The sequence below is a fragment of the Rhinolophus hipposideros genome, assembly GCF_964194185.1.
Source record: "Rhinolophus hipposideros genome assembly, chromosome: 3".
Taxonomy (NCBI): Eukaryota; Metazoa; Chordata; class Mammalia; order Chiroptera; family Rhinolophidae; genus Rhinolophus; species Rhinolophus hipposideros.
In genome coordinates, this window is record NC_138049.1 from 84,472,550 (window position 1) to 84,492,142 (window position 19,593).

The 19,593-nt window shown below is 36.2% G+C and overlaps 1 protein-coding gene across 2 annotated transcripts in view; it reads right to left on the reverse strand.

Annotated features, from left to right (window-relative positions):
• PRIM2 (DNA primase subunit 2) overlaps positions 1–19,593 on the reverse strand; it is a 191,624-nt gene that overhangs the window by 61,869 nt on the left and 110,162 nt on the right. The window contains exon 10 of one of the 2 annotated variants that reach the window (XM_081044533.1): positions 15,386–15,571. The exons of the other annotated variant lie outside the window; for it this stretch is intronic. Coding sequence (XP_080900659.1) covers positions 15,386–15,571 — 186 coding nt within the window. The remainder of the gene's footprint in view (positions 1–15,385; positions 15,572–19,593) is intronic. 2 annotated transcript variants of the gene reach the window in all.

Consider the following 19,593-nt stretch of genomic DNA (forward strand, 5'->3'; position numbering starts at 1 on the left):
TTCTTTGGCAGTCTTCAACTTAGCTTACATAACCTCAGGTATACCCAAGAGCTGATTAGTAATTTAAGGCCTGAGAACAGCAAAATTTCAGAGGAAAATACACTGAGACATGAGTGAGTTTAATATGCAAGTATACTAGCTAAAGGGCATAATTAAAACTACATCACTCCTTTAAATCTACATAGTTATGTCTCAAAGACATTCTCATTAGTATCTTTTACTTTACCACTAAGCCAGAAAAGGCCTCAGGTCTATAAGGTTGGGAAATAAAGATAAAATTAAAAAGTTAAAGTATATATGTTCAGGTCAAATAAAGTACCTACAATATTCAATTAATGAACTTTCCTTTGTTAAGTAATATATAAAATCCACCAGACAAGCATCATTGTTGGTGAGTCCACAACAATAATATCTGCACACGACAATATGTCCCAAATTTTAGAAGGAAAAATAACCAGAGAGGTTTAATAAACTATTTTCATTTTAGAAGAGAGAACGCTGCTTTTTCTGACAATAATTCAACTGGAAATTTCTACTAAGCAGCACTTCCTTTACTATGCAATGATAACTGATGTTTCTAATGATCAGCCTGCAGCAGTTCCAGATCCTGAAGTTCATTCTAAATCATTAAAAAGATGAAATTAATTTCAGCATACTTTAGGTAGTGAGTACACGTCTTAGCATTCTCATTATTTTAAGATTAGTAATATATTTAAGATACATAGGGCAACTGTCCATCAAAAGGCGGTTCAACTCAAAGTCAGACATTTACAGGGGCCATACTGAGAAGCTCTTCTATTACAGTTGACAAAACAGTGGGGGAAACGTGACCCCTCTCAAACTCTGGGGCCTGAAACTCTATGGAGTATTAAGAGGAATTCTGTCCAAGGGCTTGAAGGAATCTGAAATTCCTTTTAGGGAAAATATTGGCCTAAAGAGTAGCCCTTCTCCTTCCTGCTCCCATTGACATGGATCAAATCTGCTGAAGAGAGAAGCTGGAAAAGCAATTAGGAAAGGTCTATAATAATCCAAATGAGAGAGAGTGAAGCATAGACCAGCACTGGGGCAGTGAGGATACTGAGAATTGATATACTTTGAAGGTTGATCCAAAAGGATTTGCTGAAAGCATAGATATGGCAGAAAGAAAGGAGTCCAAGACTGTGTACATAAAGGTTTTTTATTTGAGCAACTGACAGAATGGAACCGCCATTATCTGAGATGGAAAGGCTATAGGAGGAGTTGGTCTGGGGCAGGTTGGTGGACCAGGAGCTGAGTTAGGGACTTTAAGTTTGAGATGCTTCAAATATTATTGCGTTGGTATGATCTAGGTTCTACATCATAAGTAGACACTTGGCTATCAGAGTCTAGAGCTCAGGAGGAGGCTAGACTGGAGATATACATTAGAAACCTTAAAAAAAAATGAGCCCACGTAGGGAGTCAGTGTAGATTTATTTTTTTTTTAAGGACTATGCTGTGTCCTGGGCACTAAAATATCACAAAAGAATATAATACTGCCTTAGGGATGTTGAATATCTATGACATCTACATTATCTCGGATCGTATCCCATGAACTCTTTTAAACAAGTTCTTCAAATTTTGATCAAGGTAAATTTACTTTTTCTGCAATTGACGGAAGATGATTATTGTGACATCAATCAGATGGGACTCTGAGCTGAGCAGGTCCTCAGATACAATCTTGATAAAGGCACACCTTGCTTTAGGTAAGAAGTACAGACAAAGCCAAGGAAAGACTGAATTCACTAGAACAAGGGAAACACTGACATGTTCTACCGAGATGATGACACAGTACTGAAGGGAGACCCACGTGATTTCTGCACTGTTAACTTTCATGGACTCAGCTTCAATCCTTTAACTGTCACCAAAAATTCAAGGACACAAAAGTGTGTGACATGTGAAAAACTTGTGAGGTACTGACCTAAATCATCTTTATGTCACCACAAAGCCTAAAAGGTATCTTTGAAATGACTAGCTAAAAGGTAGCCTTTTGGCACTCATTAGAAAATTGAACTCTGAATAGATCTTGTCTCCTCATTCCCCATCAACTTTCTTTAGACATCTGACATTTAAAGGGAAACCCAAATACACGTATCAAGTAACCATTCATTTAGATTTCCTAACCACATCCCTGTATCAAGTAAGATCATCAGACAGCAGCGAAACCAGCCTATAATTTCTCAGCATCCAGCAGATATACTTTCACTGAAATATAGTAACATGCTCTCGGCTTTTACAAAGATTCAATATAAGACTCATCCACCTGAGTTATAGTTCTGTGTCTTTAGCCAAACCGTGGTTTAAAAAGGCCCTGCGTTATGTTACCTGAACAGTCTTTATACAAATACTTCGCAGGTCATGAAATACCTATGTGTTCCAATTCTGTATGTCCAAATCCCATCACCTTTCATGAATCAATTAAAAATATCCATTTCCCCATAAAACCCTCCCTGACTCCCCTGGGCAGATGTCATATCTCACTCTTGAACTTGACCTAATACTGTATTTATCACTTTCTACCTCACAATAAATGAGAACTACAGGAAGGACATTTTATTAATTATCTACATCAGACACTGTGCTGATAAGAGTACACTGAGAGTATTATATGTAGTCCCCATACCAATTCCATTACTATCCTTATTTGAGGGATGAGAAAGCTGAAGTTGAGAGACACTGACCTATCAAAGTTACATAGCTAGTAACGAGCAGATGAGGTCTGAGCTCTGGTCTGAGTCCATTCTCCCCATCACATAGCACATTTCCTTCCAAAATAAACGGAACCACCCTGCTCAGGAGGCCAGTGTTTTATTAAGTTATGTGAAAGATTTCCAAGTATCCAATAAATGTGACTTGAATTTAAACCTGAAAAAACCATGGTCTCTACCCCTCAAAAAACTTATAACTCATTGGAAGGTAATTCAATAGCTGTATTATAAGATAGAAGTTTTATCAGTCTAGTATAGACTGTTTTCCTTGAGATCATGAGTCCTGTCTTGAGCACCTTTTTTTTTCACTCATACTCCTTAAAACATTGGCATATATATGTGTGCAATTAACAAATTCATATTAATATGTATATATATACACATACATATACATACACACACATATATCTATGTGTATATATATATATATATTAATATGAATTTGTAAGCGTTTTAGTCTAATGAAATTATACTTCTTTTTAAAAATGAGGATCATGGGATTTTTTTCCCCGTTAACTAAATTTAGCGCTCAAATAAAATAATTAGCTAGGCGTTCAGCAATGCCTTTTTCTCTGTGTCTTTCGATATTCTGTTTTTATTTTTCATCTTTCCAACGTACATATACACAATGGAATATTACTTGGCCATAAGAAAAGATGAAATACTGCCATTTGCAACAACATGGATGGATTTTGAGATGATTATACTAAGTGAAATAAATCAGACAGAAAAAGTTGAGAACCATATGACTTCACTCATATGTGGGATATAAAAGTGAAACAATAAAGGAACAAGATAAACAAATAAACAAAAACTCACAGGCACAGACAAGACATTGTCATTGAACTCCTTATGCGATTCATTCATTCATTTAACAACTTGTATTAGACAACTATGACCCTTTGGGCACCATGCCAAGAGCTGGTGCATGGTGGTAAAAAAGACAGAAAAGGTCCCTAATCTCAGGAAGCATTGTATGGAAGGGGAGAGCCACACTACACAATACTCACTCTATAAACACGTTCACAAACTCTCTTTCCATTTCTTTGATTATTCCTAGCCCATCCTTCATTTCTATGAGTTTTAACTGCTTTTGACCACCCCTGCTTGAAAATAACTATTGCCTGGCACAGTCGCCCTTTATACCTAATATGTTCTATTTCTTTCCTTCCTGACTTTTCAAACTTCTGGAACAAATACTCTATTTCCATTGCCCCTTTTCTTCCTGTGGTCAATGAAACTAGTAAATCTGTCTCCTGTTCTGTACTTTTCATAGAAGCAACTTCCTAAAAACAATATCCATGCCTTTCTCAGTTCTGAATACCACCTTACTTTTGGAATTCTCCTCTTTCTTAGGAAAGAATGTAATCCAACCTGATTTCTCTCTTCTACTCCAATTTTACTGATAATTCTGCTTTCACTTTAGGTTCCTCCATTTCTATTCCAAGCAGCAGTAATCCTCAAAGTTGAGTCTTCTGTTCTCTAAATTTCTCTCTACACTCCCTAGCTGCCAACTTACCTTCAGAAGAAACCAGAAACCAGATCACTCAATTTCCCTGGTGAATTTCTGCCCTCTTTGCTGTAGTACCAAAAGCTCCCAAAAACACATCCCGAAATCCACTGTATTAGTCGATATGTCCTAAAACGATCTCTGCTGGAATTCAGTCCCTAATTCCATTCTTTCCCCTTTAACCTTCCTCTCCATTCTAGGTTACATGAAACCTCTTAATAAGGCAGCACAAATTTGATTCTACCTATGGAAACTTTACCGTTACTCCGTGTCATTTCACATCTCCTTCCTATGAAGTCCAAAAATAAGAACAGCTAGCACTTACAGAATATGTCAGAATCTGTACCAAGCCCTTATTGACTCCTTACCACAATCAATGAAGTATAGATGGATTCTAGAGGTGGATAGAGATATATCTATATATCTACTTATGTATACATAATTACTGTCCACATTTTATACGTGATGACATACATCAGGTCATTTGCCCAAAGTCACACAGTTTTTTAATAGTGGAATCAAATCTGAACTCAGTCTGATTCCAAGTCTGAGCTCTATATTCTATCAGTTCTTATCAGCCTTTTTCGTGTCGCTGAGCATATGTAAAATGATATTTGTAAAGCACTAGAGGGTAAATGGGAAAAGAAACTACTCACAGTTGAAGGCCACTGGCTTCAAGCACCCCAGGCCCACCCCAGCTTCCTCAAGGGTTCACGGGATCAATATTGGAGCATACTGGAAATTCATTAGCAGTATACCAGCTGAGAAAATCTGCTGAACATATTCATTTAGCATTTACTAGTACCTGGCATATAGGAGGGGTTCAAATATATACATGTAGGTTATTGATAAGGCACAAAACATTATGCTCAAACTGCCAACAGAAGTGGACAGAAGAAAAACTAAGAGCTGAAGATTTCCCATGCTTATACTACTTTGATCAGCCAATAACCAATTTAGATGTCTATTAAGGCAATATCCACAACACTGGTTCTCGATCTTTGGTATGCATCAATTTCACCTGCAAGGCTTGTAACACCACAAACTGTGGGCTCTGTCCCCAGAGTCTGATTCAAGGAGTCGGCATGTCTTACACATTCCCAGGTGATGCTGAAGCTGTGCTGCTGGTACAGTCCTGGGAGAACCACTGGTCTTAGAAACAAGAAGCCTAGCGATAAGTATGCTTCATACACTCACCCCCCTCCCACCTAGCCACAGATTTAATCCTTTGGTAGCCAATTTTTAACAACACAAGTCTGTTCTATGTCATAAGATGCAAGCTGGATCCTGGGACAAGAGACAAGATTTTTAAATAGTACTAAATGTACCTGGGCCCAATTATAGCAACATATAGATCTTAAGGATGCTATCATCAGGGACATGAATTTCAGCTACATAAAATTTACGTGACTTGTGTTGTGCTTAATATCCAAAAGAGCCAGGTCAAAACCATTCAGAACAATAATATAAGCAATCTGATTAAGAGAGCACATTGCTTTGAATTTATTAGAATTAAACCAGTTCAATTTATTCTTAACAAAGCTGGTGGCTGAAGTGACTTAATACCCAATTATTGAGTGAAAGAGTATTTTAGCGGTATATTTTTTCATGCTGTAAACTAAGGTTTGATAAATTTATCTCTTGTACACACGACGAGGTTTTTTCTCAAGTTGACTGACATGTAAATTGTAATTACAACTAAGAAAAACTTGCATAAAATAGTACTGTGATTAATTAAATACACTTTCTTTGCATAAAGCGTTAGTACACTTGTTTCAGGAATCTAAGAAAATATTTAAGGAATAAGACATTCAAAGCTTCAAATACCTGTGAACATGGAATAATTCACATATCCAAAAAATGCTATTTGACAACCCAAGTGCAATTTTCAAAAGTCCCCACCCCACACTGACAAGGGTAACTGAAAAGGCTTTATTGGAACTTTTTTCATATATCATAAATATTCATACTCAATACAATTAAATCTAAGAATAAAAACTCTACATTATAAAATTAATATTTTCGGAGTAAGGTATACCCAAAATCAATTAGTTTGCTATAAGATTATTCATAGAAGAGTGTTCTCTTGCAAATGGTTGATGTTTTAATACTAAAATCCTTTATCCTCTAGTATAATACGCATCCAAATAAAAACGGTATTCACACATACTGACCAGGAAAAATGCAAGAAGTCTGAAACCACAGATTGTAAAATGACAACAACCAAAAATCACAACAATCCCCAAGCCAGCTGATAAAAAAGGAAAAACTCAGTGAATGAATAACAAATAGAAGAATTATAAAAGAATGGAAGAAAAACAAACAGTGGAAGAGTGAACAATATTCTTCCTACTTGCCCCTCGTTCCTTGTTCACTGTGTATTCTTATCCTTCCCTATCTCTCTACTAATCCATGTCACTGACTTCCTTCAAGTCCTAATTCAAGACTGATCTTCAAGAAATCTGTAATATGATCCATGCTAATCACTTCCTTACTCCATGTTATCTCAACAAAACTTTCCTTTTCACTAGCATGCTTTGTATTTGTTTTTGAGTTACTTCGATCTCTCAAATTCAGCCAATTACCAAGTAGATTAAAATCTTAAACCAACAGGATTGTTTATTTCTTTTTAATCAGTATTGGCCCAGATGATCAGAAATCCATATTTAGAGAAGCGAAATTAATTTGAACCAAGTGGAAATATACGTGGAAATTTTGTTCATACTATTTTCTTTTTGTCAGTATGCTTTCATAACATCCCCAGATTCACTATACAATTTTAGTGAATATACAAAGTTATGAAATAATATATATTTAACTAAAATACCATTATCGTTTGACCCTATATAGCTGACCCGATCCCAATTGACAGTTACCTATCCAACAAGACCACTTCCTACTGGCCTACTAATCCACCTACCTTTGGTAATTAAGTTAAAAACAACAAACAAACAAAAAAATTTTTTAAAAAAAACACCTATGACTATAAACTTATCTCTAGCTATAATTACACTTTTATAGTTCAGGTTCCCTCCAAAGAGAGGATGGAAAACAGTCTCTCATCTAAGGTTCTTTGAACATACTACCCCCTCAACATGGAATTCCTTTCTTTAACTGGCTAATTCTTTAACTTTCCCTGGTAAATATAGCATCCTTTCTGAGTGAAACACTCAGTAACTATTCTCCTTTCCATCAGGTCTCTCTTCTGTTCTACTAAAGAATCCTATGATCCCCTCTACCACAGCAATTATCATACTGAATTTTATATATTTGTATTTATTGGTTTTTCTAGGAAACTGTAAAGTCCTCATAAATTAGGGCTAAGAACTGTCCATGGTGAACACGCAATAAAAATTTGTTGAATGCCACAGCATAGATGAGATATATATGCATATGTATGTACACACACCTATGCATATCTTTGTACTTTTTAATAAGAACCGAAATGTGACAACTGCATTATTCAAATATTTCTAACTAAGTATGTACTCTATTTCTGGACATTAAATAATAATGATGACAACTGATTTCCACTTCTTACATAGTTGCATATTTTTCCAACCTATATTTTGATTTAGAAAAATAAATGGAAGACAACAAGTTTGGCTAGCTACTGAAATGATTATCAATATTTTATAACTTGTTAGAAATACAGCTCTATCTAAAACGAAAAAAAGATTTCTTTTGTCATACTGAAAGCCACTTTTAATGCTTTGGCAGAACTCACTACGTATTCAGCAAACATCTAACAGTTGCCAGGTCTTGTGCTAAGCCCTTGAGACCCCAAGTGGAAAAGTCAGAGTCCCTGAATTCCAATAGTTCAAAATCCAGTTATAAGACACACATGCAACAAAGATATTACAATTTGATAACAGCCTAAAGATGGCATGTTCAAAGTTCAATAACAATGTATCAATATAGGTATTCTATTCCTAATTTAGCAGAGAAAAATGAAAACTGCAGTTTCTGAACAATGACCTAAGTGTAAAACAATGAATCGGAAGCTCTATTCATTTGCTATGATAACCTTTCAGGATTTTAAAACTTTTTATATGAACCCCTTCAGTAAGCCCATGACATGAAATTCCTTCTAACTTATAAAATCAATAGTGCCTATTGCAAATTTCAGATTCTACTAAAGTTCTGGATTTAACTCAGCTTCAAGTTCACTATAAGTTGAATTACTGCACATTAACAAACAGTTGTATAGTACTGATTTATGTGAATGAATTGGAGCCAAATAGACCAAATTTTCTAGTTTTCCATGTATTTATATTTATGGGGACTTATTCTTTAGTTGACTCAATAAACAATTACTGAGTGCCCGCTATGATTCAGGCACGGTTCTAGCTGCCTAAACATGCAGCAGTGAACAAGAAAGACAAAATACCTGCTTTTGTATGGTTTTTATTATAATTGTAGGAGATAGTTAAATGAATAAACAATAAATGAGATACTGATAAGTGTCCCAAATTATAACAGCATGATCTGGTAAGAACTAACTGGAATCTATAATAATATATATATTATATATGTATTAATTATATATTATATATATAAATATACATAATATATAATATATATTATTTATACCATTTACTGGAGTATGTATTCTAGTCTGAAAATAATTTTAAAAGAATGGAAAAATAACCAATAAGCATTTTATAGACAGATAGCTACTTTTTACACATATAGAAGGACAGTGAACTTCATTTCAGAACCTTAAATTGCTTCCACAACCACGTGATTACTACTCAAAAATGTTTATAAGAGAAAACAAGAATGTGTAGACTCTAATACAAAAATTGTTTAACTTTAACAAAAGGTATCTAGGGACATGTTACTTAATATTTATTTTCTGAATGACAGTTACAAAAGCTAATACATACAGTTTTAGATTATTTTACAATATGGAGATCAAATTGCCCCTCCAACTTTAAGCATAACCTTAGATAGAAAATATTTAAAGTATTAAAAAATAAAAAACTAGATAAATGCCTGCCAAAAACACAAGCAAGGGAAGATGGAAAAAAGAGACACATGCTGATTAGGCAATCAATTCATGAAGACCAGAGCTTAATTTTTATAAAGGAGATACAGAAAATAAATATTTAGTTCTAGACAGTGTAACTAGGGAAGGTGGCAGTAACAACAGAATTACAGCTAAAAAGTGCTCCAGGTACTAATCCTTTCTCTGTAGCCTCAAAAGTAATGGCTAAGTACCCAGAATCTTTGCTCAGATGCACAAAGCAAGATTCCTGAATAAGTTACAGTAAAGACATAAGCATAAAGAGAAAGAAATAAGATACAAGGTCATTTGCGAAACGATAGTAAAGGAGAATTTCAGTTGAAACTGACTATTATCACCACAACATTTTCTTGCACTGTCAGGAAATGCACTATTCAACAGAAGTGATTGTTCCAAATTATATCTAGGTTTAGCACAAAAGTGCATTAATTAGACCACTACAAAAAATGTTTAATATACATCCTCCATAATCATTCTTTATAAACAATATTTAAGACATCAGTTTTCTATAACTCTTAAGAGTATTTTTAATTTTATGTATAACTTAACAAAAAGGTATAATAATTAAACTGAAGAGAATATTTTAATAAACTAAAAGACACTAAATTACATTTAGTAGTTCATGTATTGCAAAAGTATGTAAGATATAATTGAAAAAAAATGTGTATTTACAGACTAACAACAGAACAATAGACAAACATAGTAAATCATAAGTGTAACTTAAAATCTTTTAGTCAAAATAATATATTTGTTGTGATCAATAATGAGCTCATGAAAATATAGACTGTTAAATATTATCTAGAAAGGTACAATTTATTTATTGATTTCCTTTTGCAGTAAGTTTTTTTCTAATTAAAGTTTATTGGAGTGACAATGGTGAGTAAAGTTACATAAGTTTCAAGCAATTTTCAAAGAAAACTACTTTTACATTGCAAAATAAAAATCCCATTTGAAACTTTTTTTGCAAACAAAGGTTGAAAACTAAATACTGATGACTGATACACAGGCCATCCCAGATACACACAAAAAAAGTGGATCAGTGAACAGGTGAGCAAGCCAAAGGCCTAGTATTCAGAGTAAGTTTCCCTTCTTTTTCCTCTTTCCCCTTTAGGTTTGTGTGCAGCACAAGCCAAGGTAAAATGCTAGTTCAACTTCTCTCTTTTCACTTCAAAACCATGGCCTACCTTTCTCCACAGCTCATAAAGATTTAGCTACTGTGATGCCAGCTTGACTGGGCCACCGGGTGCCCAGACATTCAGTAAACATTATTCTGTATGTGTCTGTGCTTCTGGAGGAGATTAACATTTGAATTGGTAGACAGTATGACAGATTGCCCTCCCCAGTGTGGGTGGTACTCACCCAATCCTCTGAAGATCTGAATAAAAAAAAGTGGCTGACTGAGCCTCCTGTGAGTCAGAGGGCCTTCCTCATGCCTGACTGGGACATGGATTTTTAACTCCCTTCACACTCAAGCTGAAACAGTGCCTCCTCCTGGGTCTCAAGGCTGCTGGCATTTGTACCGGAACTACACTATCAGCTCCCCTGAGTATACAGGATGCTGACTGCAGATCTCGGGACTTATCAGCCTCCACAATCACATGAGCCATTCCTTATAATGAATCACTTTTAATACACACACATTCTATTGGTTCTGTTTCTCTGGAGAAACCTAATATACCTACCTACTTAATATATCAAATGCCTAATAAAAGATGAAAAAGCATTTTAAAGTAATAATATATGATGATATCAATGACAAGGCAAGATACATAGCTTGAGAGTCTAATTTGAAACCTTTCCAAACAGTCATTGCATAGCATGCGTCAAAACTTTAAAACTGTCTGCAGTTTTCACCAGGTAATTTTATTCCCTGATAAATATATCGAGATGACATAATCAAAACTATAATCAAAGATTTATGTGCTCAGGATATTGGTTGCAATAATATTTATAACAGAGGCAAATAGACAACCAACATTAGAGGAATGATTAGCCAAATTATATCATTTTTCAAAGGATGTGTTGTCATTCAACTAATCCAAATATTTTAAACAATTACTCAGAAACATGGGGAAATGATCATAATATAATGTCAATTTTTAAAGAAGGGAAAAACACAATGATATCTAGCTACCTAGAGTAGAGAAAAAGACTAAAATGTTCACAGTAATCATTTCTGAATGGAAAAATGACAGATTATTTTTCTGTATTTTTCATATTTTCTATAATCAGAATGTTACCTTTAAAATAAAAGAAATATAAGTCTAATACACATTACACAAAATTGTGTTGAAAGAAAACACTACTAAATGATAAATTAAGAATCTACGGACAATTATCAATGAAAACAACTTTTAAAACAAATCTGTAAAAACTGTGAGAGCTTTTTACAATGTTATGAAACAATCTTAACTTTTTAAAAATATATAAAGGTAGAGAGATGTTATGGATTGAATTGTGTCCTCCTAAAATTCGCCTTAACTCCCAATGTGACTGTATTTGTAGATAGGGCATTTAAAGAAACCACTAAGGTTAAGTAACATGGTTAGTGTGGGACTTTAATCCCATATGACTGGGGTCCTGTTAGAGGAAAAAACACCAGGGAAGTGAAAGCACAGAGAAAACGCCATGTGAGGACACAGTGAGAAGGGGGCTTTCTGAAAGCTACACAGAGAGGCTTCAGAAAACAAATCTTCCAGACACCTGATCTTGGATTGCAAGCCTCCAGAGCTGTGAGAAAATATATTTCTGTTTTTTAAGACACCAGCGTATGGTATTTTGTTATGGCAGCCCTAGTAGACTAATACAAAACATAATAAAGTGTTATTATTATGAAATGTATTTGGCAAATATTTTTTGTTATATAATTTATCTTTCCTAGGAAGAAGCAAAGAAATAAAGAGGGAAAAATTAACTTCATACCACAGTACTACGATATTGAAGGGACAAGAAATCATATTTCCAAAATAAAATGTTATTAGCTAGTTCTATAAAACAAGGACTAGGGGTGGGACTCTGAGTACTGTGGGTAGATTTAAGAGCAGTTCTCGGGTTTACAGTGATTAATGTCTACCGAACACTGCTCCACAACCACAATTCAGCATAACATGATGGAAAACATTTTAACTTGTTTTCACTTTGTTCTTAATTATCTCCTAGTCCTGAAAATGACATTACATATGCATGTACATAGTCAAACTTCTTGGAAAACCTATTAACACAACCAAAATTCAAATCTACGCTCTAACCACAGAGACTGAAGAAGATGAAATTGAAAACTTTTATTTACTCCTAGAAGAAACTGATCGACCACACACCAGAAATAGACATGCTGATAAATACAGGAGACTAGAACATAAAAGTAGGAAATAAAGCAGAACCAAATGTCCAAAAATTTGGACTAGGAGTCAGAAATAAAGCAGGAGAGTGGCCCATGGATTTATGCGAAGCCAATAACTTGTCCATCGCAAACACATGCTTCAAACAAATGAACAGACAACTACATACATGGACATCACCAGATGGCCAATACGGAAATCAAACAGAATATGTAATTGGAAGCAGGAGATGGAGAAGCTGTATTCTCTCTGCAAAAGAAGACCAGGAACAGATTTTGTGGTACTGACCACAAACTATTAACAGCAAACGTTAGAGTATAGCCAAAGAACATTACTAAAAGAATCGTAAAACATAACATAAATAACATTCTTGATGGATTTCAAATCCACATAGAAAACAGATTCACACTGTTGAACTTAATTGACCAAGAACCAGAAGAACTGTGGACTAACACTAGGAATATTATCAGGGAAGAATGGGAAAAAACAATGCTAGAAGTAAAAAGGAAAGAAAAATCGAAATGGATGACAGAAGAAAAACTACTAAAAATTGTTAAAGACAGACAATAGGCCAAAGTAAAAGGTGACAAAAGCAGAGTTAGAATCCGGATTTCACTTTTTCAACAACTATCACACAGAGATAAAGAGAAATATTACAGTAGTCAATATAAGGAGACAGAAAGAACAACAGAGGGAAATAACAAGAGATTGCTACCAGAAGATTCAAGAAATAAACTCAAACCTACACTAGGAAAGCTGAATGATCCACAAGGAAGCACGTTACCTGACCAGAAGAAAAGAAAGAGAAGGTGGAAACAGTACACTGAAAAGATATATAAGAAGAGACAAAAGGATGACAGATACTTTAGAAGATGATTCCTATGAGGAAAAACCTGTAATTCTAAAAAGTGAAGTGAAAAGCTGCCTTGAAAGTATTAGGAAGAAATAAATCATCAGGAGTAAATGGGATACCAACAGAATTATTTCAAGCCACAGATAATACGGAACCTGTCAAAGTCCTAACAAGAATATGTCAACAAATACAGAAAACAAAACAATGGCTTACAGAGTACAAACGTTCAATACACATCCCTATCTTCAAAGGACACAGCAAGGAGTGCAGTAGCTGTAGGACTATTCAGCTAATTTCCCACACAAGTAAAGTGATGCTCCAGGTGATATAACAAAGCCTTCTACCTTACATGGAGCAAGAAATGCCGGATGTTCAAGCTGGGTTTAGAAAAGAAAGACGCAATCGCAATGGAGATCTAATTGCAAGCACTCGCTGGGGATTAGAGTGCTCCAAAGAATTTCAGAAGAGGGTTAGTCTGTGTTTTACACACAACAGGGAAGCCTTTGACTGCCTGGATCATAGAAAGCTATGGGTTGCTCTGAGAGAAGTGGGCGTGTCTCAGCACTTGGTTGTCCTGATGTGTAACCTGTATTGTGGACAGGAAGCCACCGTCAAGATAGAATATGGAGACAGAATGGTTTCGTATAGGCCAAGGTGTCAGACAAGGGTGCATTTTACCTCCTTATTTGTTTAATCTGTAGGCAGAATATACCACACAAGGAACTGGACTAGACTCAGAGGAAGGAGGAGTGAAAATTGGTGGTAGAGATATCAGTAACTTGAGATGTGCAGATGACACCATCTTACTGGCAGAAAACAGGAAACTTCTGACGAAAGTGAAAGAAAAAAAAGTGCCAAAGCAGGACTGCATTTAACATCAAGAAGACAAAAGTCTTGATTGCAGAAGAAATACACAACTCCAATGTACACAATGAAGACATTGAAATTGTTAAAGATTTTGCCTACCTTGGGTCAGTTATCAATTCAAATGGAGACTGCAGCCAAGAAATCAAAAGAAGGCTGAGACTTGGAAGGGCAGCAATGAAGAATTAGGAAAGATCACCACCAGCAGAGACGGATCATTGGACACCAAGGCTAAGATCATCTACACCCTCGTATTCCCAGTTACTATAGTTACTATCTGCACTGCATCCCAGTGCAGATGTGAAAGATGGACAGTAAAGAAGGCTGGTAGGAAAAAAATGGGTTCATCTGAAACATGGTGTTGGAGGAGAGCTGTACGGATACCCTGGATCACCAGAAAGACAAATAAGTGAGTCCTAGAGCTAAATAAGCCTGAACAGAGCTGGAGGCAAAAATAACAAAACCGAAGCTGCCCCACCTTGGGCACATCAGGAAAAGGCCACTCTTTAGAGAGACAATAAAGCTGATAAAAGTGGAAGGCAGCAGGAAAAGCGGAAGACCACGTATGAGATGATTGACTCCATAAAAGAAGCCATACGCGTGAGTCTATAGAAGCTGAGCAGGGCAGTTGGACAGGAAATTGTGGATGTCACTCATTCATAGTCTCGCGCAGAAACAGAGGTGACTCAACGGCATGTAACACACACATATACACATGTGTATATATATCACATACACATTCCTATAGACATATAACTGAGAAAGAAATTTCAGGCTTATAACAACTACTGGCAGTATACCTACAGAGGAAAGGACACTTCATTCAAGCATTACTTTACACCTTACGTTGCTGTTTTAATTTTCCTCTTTGAATTAACTTAACTCTCCCAATCCTTTTTTTTTTTTTTGGAATCTATTAGATTAATCCAAGAGTTTCTTTTTACCTAAAAGAAATTGTAGGCATGTTTCTCTTTCAACTACATTTCAGGGGCCTATTCAAAAAAACAGACCTTTTAGGTTTCAGATCAAAGTAAAATGTCTGTTGCAGCTCGGATTTTTCAAAATTACCTTGTCTGGATCCATCTTTCCTCTGATAAATTCTTGCTTCCAGAACTGCAAAGCCTGTTCCAATGTTAAACCAATGCCCTTCAGGAAGAGGCCATACTGCATCCGGCCTCCGTGACGAAGATGGTGATTGTCCCGCAAGGCTTTGTGTAACTGACGCATGCAAGGTGGGTAGGATTTGGTAGAAAGCTACAGAAAGAAAAGTTTCGGTTATACGGAAGATTTATCAGGTTCCCCAAAATATGTGTTGCAAATTCAGACTAATTTGCAAATTGCAAATTCAATCTAATTGAAATAAAAACAAAAACTATAAGGATTACTGTGTTGCTGTGATTACAGATAAACCTTCTCTTATAAATAATTTTCATACTGATTACTTGTTGAAATCATAAATAGTTTGACTATATTAGGTTAAATAAAAAACATTATTGAAATTTATTCATTTTTCCTTTTAAGTTTTTAACTAAACTTTTTCTTTTGAGATAACTATACATTTGCAGGAAATAATACAAAGAGGTACTGTCAAGTACCCAGTTTCCCTCCAAAGTAACATCTTGCAAAACTGTGGTAGATGATCACATCCAACAGGATGACAGTTATAAACTACATTTCCTCAGTTAAACTTATGTGCTCATTTCAGTAGTGTATTTAGTTTTATGTAAATTTAGCATATGCAGGCTCATGCACCCACCATCACAGTCAAGACCTGGAATATTCCATCACCACTGGTCCTTCACGGTTCCCTTTTCTAACCACCCCTAACTACGTTCTGCACCTTGCCCCCCCTTTCCTTAACCTTTGGCAATTATTAACCTGTTCTCTATAATTATGTCATTTCAAGAGTGTTCCAGAAATAGAATCGTATAGTATGTAATGTTTTGAAATTGGCTTTTTACTCAGCAGAATTCGTACAGAATCCATCTAAATTGTTGCAGGTTTCAGGAGTTCACTCCTTTTGTACTGCCGACTAATATTGCCATGGTATAGACGAACAATTTGTTTAATGGTTCACTTGCTGAAGGAGATTAGGGTTGTGTTTCCAGTTTGGGGCTATTTCATATCAATGAATGTATAGTCTTTTGTGTGAACACCAAGATTTAATTTCCCTGGGATAAATGTTCACATGTACAATTGCTGAATCGCAGAGGAGCTTTTTAAACAACCCCAAATGCCCAAATGCAAAGTAGAACACACAAATAAGAAGAATCGTTCTCAAAACAAATATCAAAATAAATGTGTTAAAGAAATCAGTAGTTAAAAGAAAAGGACAGGTCTTCCCATTACCATCAAAGATAAAATATCATTGCCCACATTTAATTCAACGTTTTCATTTCTGACCTCAATTGCATTCTCCCGACTTCCTCAAATACCCTCCTGCCAACACTTGGCTTTCCATCCAGTCACATATTCCCTGGCAAATTCAACTTTAAGTAGGAGCAGGTCTCCCTTTGTTTGAGGCTCCTGCTCCCTCGAGTGACCACCGGTTTCTTCATCCTTTCACAATAACAACTTCTAAATGTTCCCATCCCAAACCTAGTGCAGTCAGGTCCCTACCCTCCCTCGGCAGCACTACTGGAAAATCTTCTATTTGTACATTTTTGTTTCTTCACACTATTGCAAAATTATGTGTTTTTAAAATATTGTTCTACTTCAAAAACATCAATGAGTATTCAATATCCTTAGTATGAACATGCAAGTTTCCCTCAATGTCTATAACAAATTACTTCCCAATTACATGTAACAGAATATTTATTGGGTGTTTTAGGAAACAGGAAGGTGAATAAAACATCATTTTCCCATCAGTCAGTTCAGTGGGAAAAAGAAGAAACAATCACTATTATTTTCATTATTATGTAAGTTAATCTCATATAATAAATTATATAATAAGGGTTCCAATAAGGACATGAATCAAGTGCCATGGAACACTGTGACAGGGAGGGGTAACAGAGCCCAGTTTGCTGCTATACCACTGTGACAGGGAGGGGTAACAGAGCCCAGCTTGCTGCTATACCACTGTGACAGGGAGGGGTAACAGAGCCCAGCTTGCTGCTATACCACTGTGACAGGGAGGGGTAACAGAGCCCAGCTTGCTGCTATACCACTGTGACAGGGAGGGGTAACAGAGCCCAGCTTGCTGCTATACCAACAGGAGCCCTTTGCTCCCGCCAGCTGGGTTAGTCCCTGATCACACAGTCAGTCGTGGTTTGTACTTTCTCACTCTTCTCACTCCACTGGCTCTGCTTAGTACAACCTCCCACTCCCCATGCCGTCTAGCCAAAGCCAAGCCATTCGTTAACACCTAGTTCAACTTCATCTTCCTTTGGCACAATTCCTTGATTACTTTTTACTCATTCAATCACCAAATGTCTATTGAATACTACTATGTGCACAGCCTTGGGCAACCACCAGTGAAGGAGGAAGTCAAACATCCTACCCTCAAGGAAGTTATATTCTAATGGGAGGAGAAAAACAATAAACACAGACATAAATTTAAAAGACAGCATCAGATTCTAAAAGCACTGGAAATGAAATAGAGTAATGGGATCACGTGTGCACAGGAGAGGAGTATATTAACCTGAGTGGCCAGGAAAGCGTCTCTGAGGACATGTCGCTGAAGCTAAGATGCAAATTCTAAACAGTATTCCACTCAAATGCAGATCCAAGAATACTGTTCCAGGTGAAGGACACTCCAGCAAAGATCCTAAGAAGGAATGACCTTGGTGTATTCAAGAGACAGCAAGAAGGTCCATGTGGCTGGAGAATGGTGCAGGAGCCAGATGGAGAAGACAAAATTGGAATGCTGAGTACATACGGCATAGGCCATCGTAATGAGTTTGGATTTCAGTCTAAATGTGATGGAAACATGATAGAGGGTTTTGACCAGAAGACTGACATGATCTGAAAAACAAAGAGAACTCTGGCTGTTATGTAATGAACAGATCATATAGAAGCAAGAATGGAAGCAGGAAGAAAACTTAAAGAGATTTTGGCAGTTGTCCAAAAAATGGAAATGGGAAAATGGGGTCTAGGTTTGGCCATAAAGGGATAGAAATGACTGAATAGTGAGCGCACCGGGAATGATAAGGCCCCCGTATGGGATGAATTATCAACAGGGATGTTGCAGAGCGATCACAGGAGCAGCGCTAGCGCAAAAGACCATGATTGGGGCTGAAGCCATCAGGGAATGAGGGCAGGGGGTGGGAGGCATCAGCAACAGGGAGAGCTATCAGGTGGTATAACGTGATTTCAAGGCTTTAGAAGACTTGGAGTCCTGACAATGGAAGGCAGAGAAATGGCTTGGAAGTGGTAATGTGGACCAAGGAAGATATACCCCATACCTACACAGGGTGTGTGTGTCGGGGGGTGAAGGGCAAGGAGGGAGGAGTTTCCACTTAAAAATGGACACGGGGGGAAACAGTGTCACGGAGGGCACCAGACTTCAGTTAGAAGAGAAATCTAAAGGAAACACTTAGAGAAGAAACTGAGAACACTGAGGGGCGTGCAAATGGTAAACTGTATGACATAGCACGGAATCTCAGTCTCAAACTCAGATATGATCATCAAAGCACTCACTGTAATTCATCATTACATTGCTTATTTATTATTAACTATGTTGTCTACCTCCCTCAAGTAAGGTGCATGAAAGCAGAGGTATTTTCTGTTTTATTCACCTCTGTATTCACAGCACAGTGGCTGGTGCGTAACTGATGGGCTCAATATAGTTCATTAAATAAACTAATGATTATACTTCTGTATCTTCCCACAGTACCCAGCCAAGTTCACATTTGCTTGTGAATGTTATAGAATTAGAAATAGAATTAACTTCCAACCATTCACATAACATAAACACAAATCACAGGAAGTGTTAGAGATGAAATAATTGTTTGAGAAAAGTAAATGGTGGGGCATCTTTGAAAAAAAAATTCAAATTAATTGCATAAATGGGCAATCCTCTTGTTATCTCTAGGCATATTAACTGCAAGTATTGATAATACTTTTTCAAATAAAAAAGACCTATTCATTCTGGTCTCTAAATAACTCATGGTCTCTCCCTATTCACCATATTATACTTGTGATTCTTATTCCCAAGCATTAAAACCTTGGTATGTTTTCAATTTCTTGTAAAAAATTTGGTAACTGTCTAAAAAAATGTTATTTATAGCTGGTTTACTTTCCCTTTTTTGGATAGAGTGGAAATTCAATTATGTATT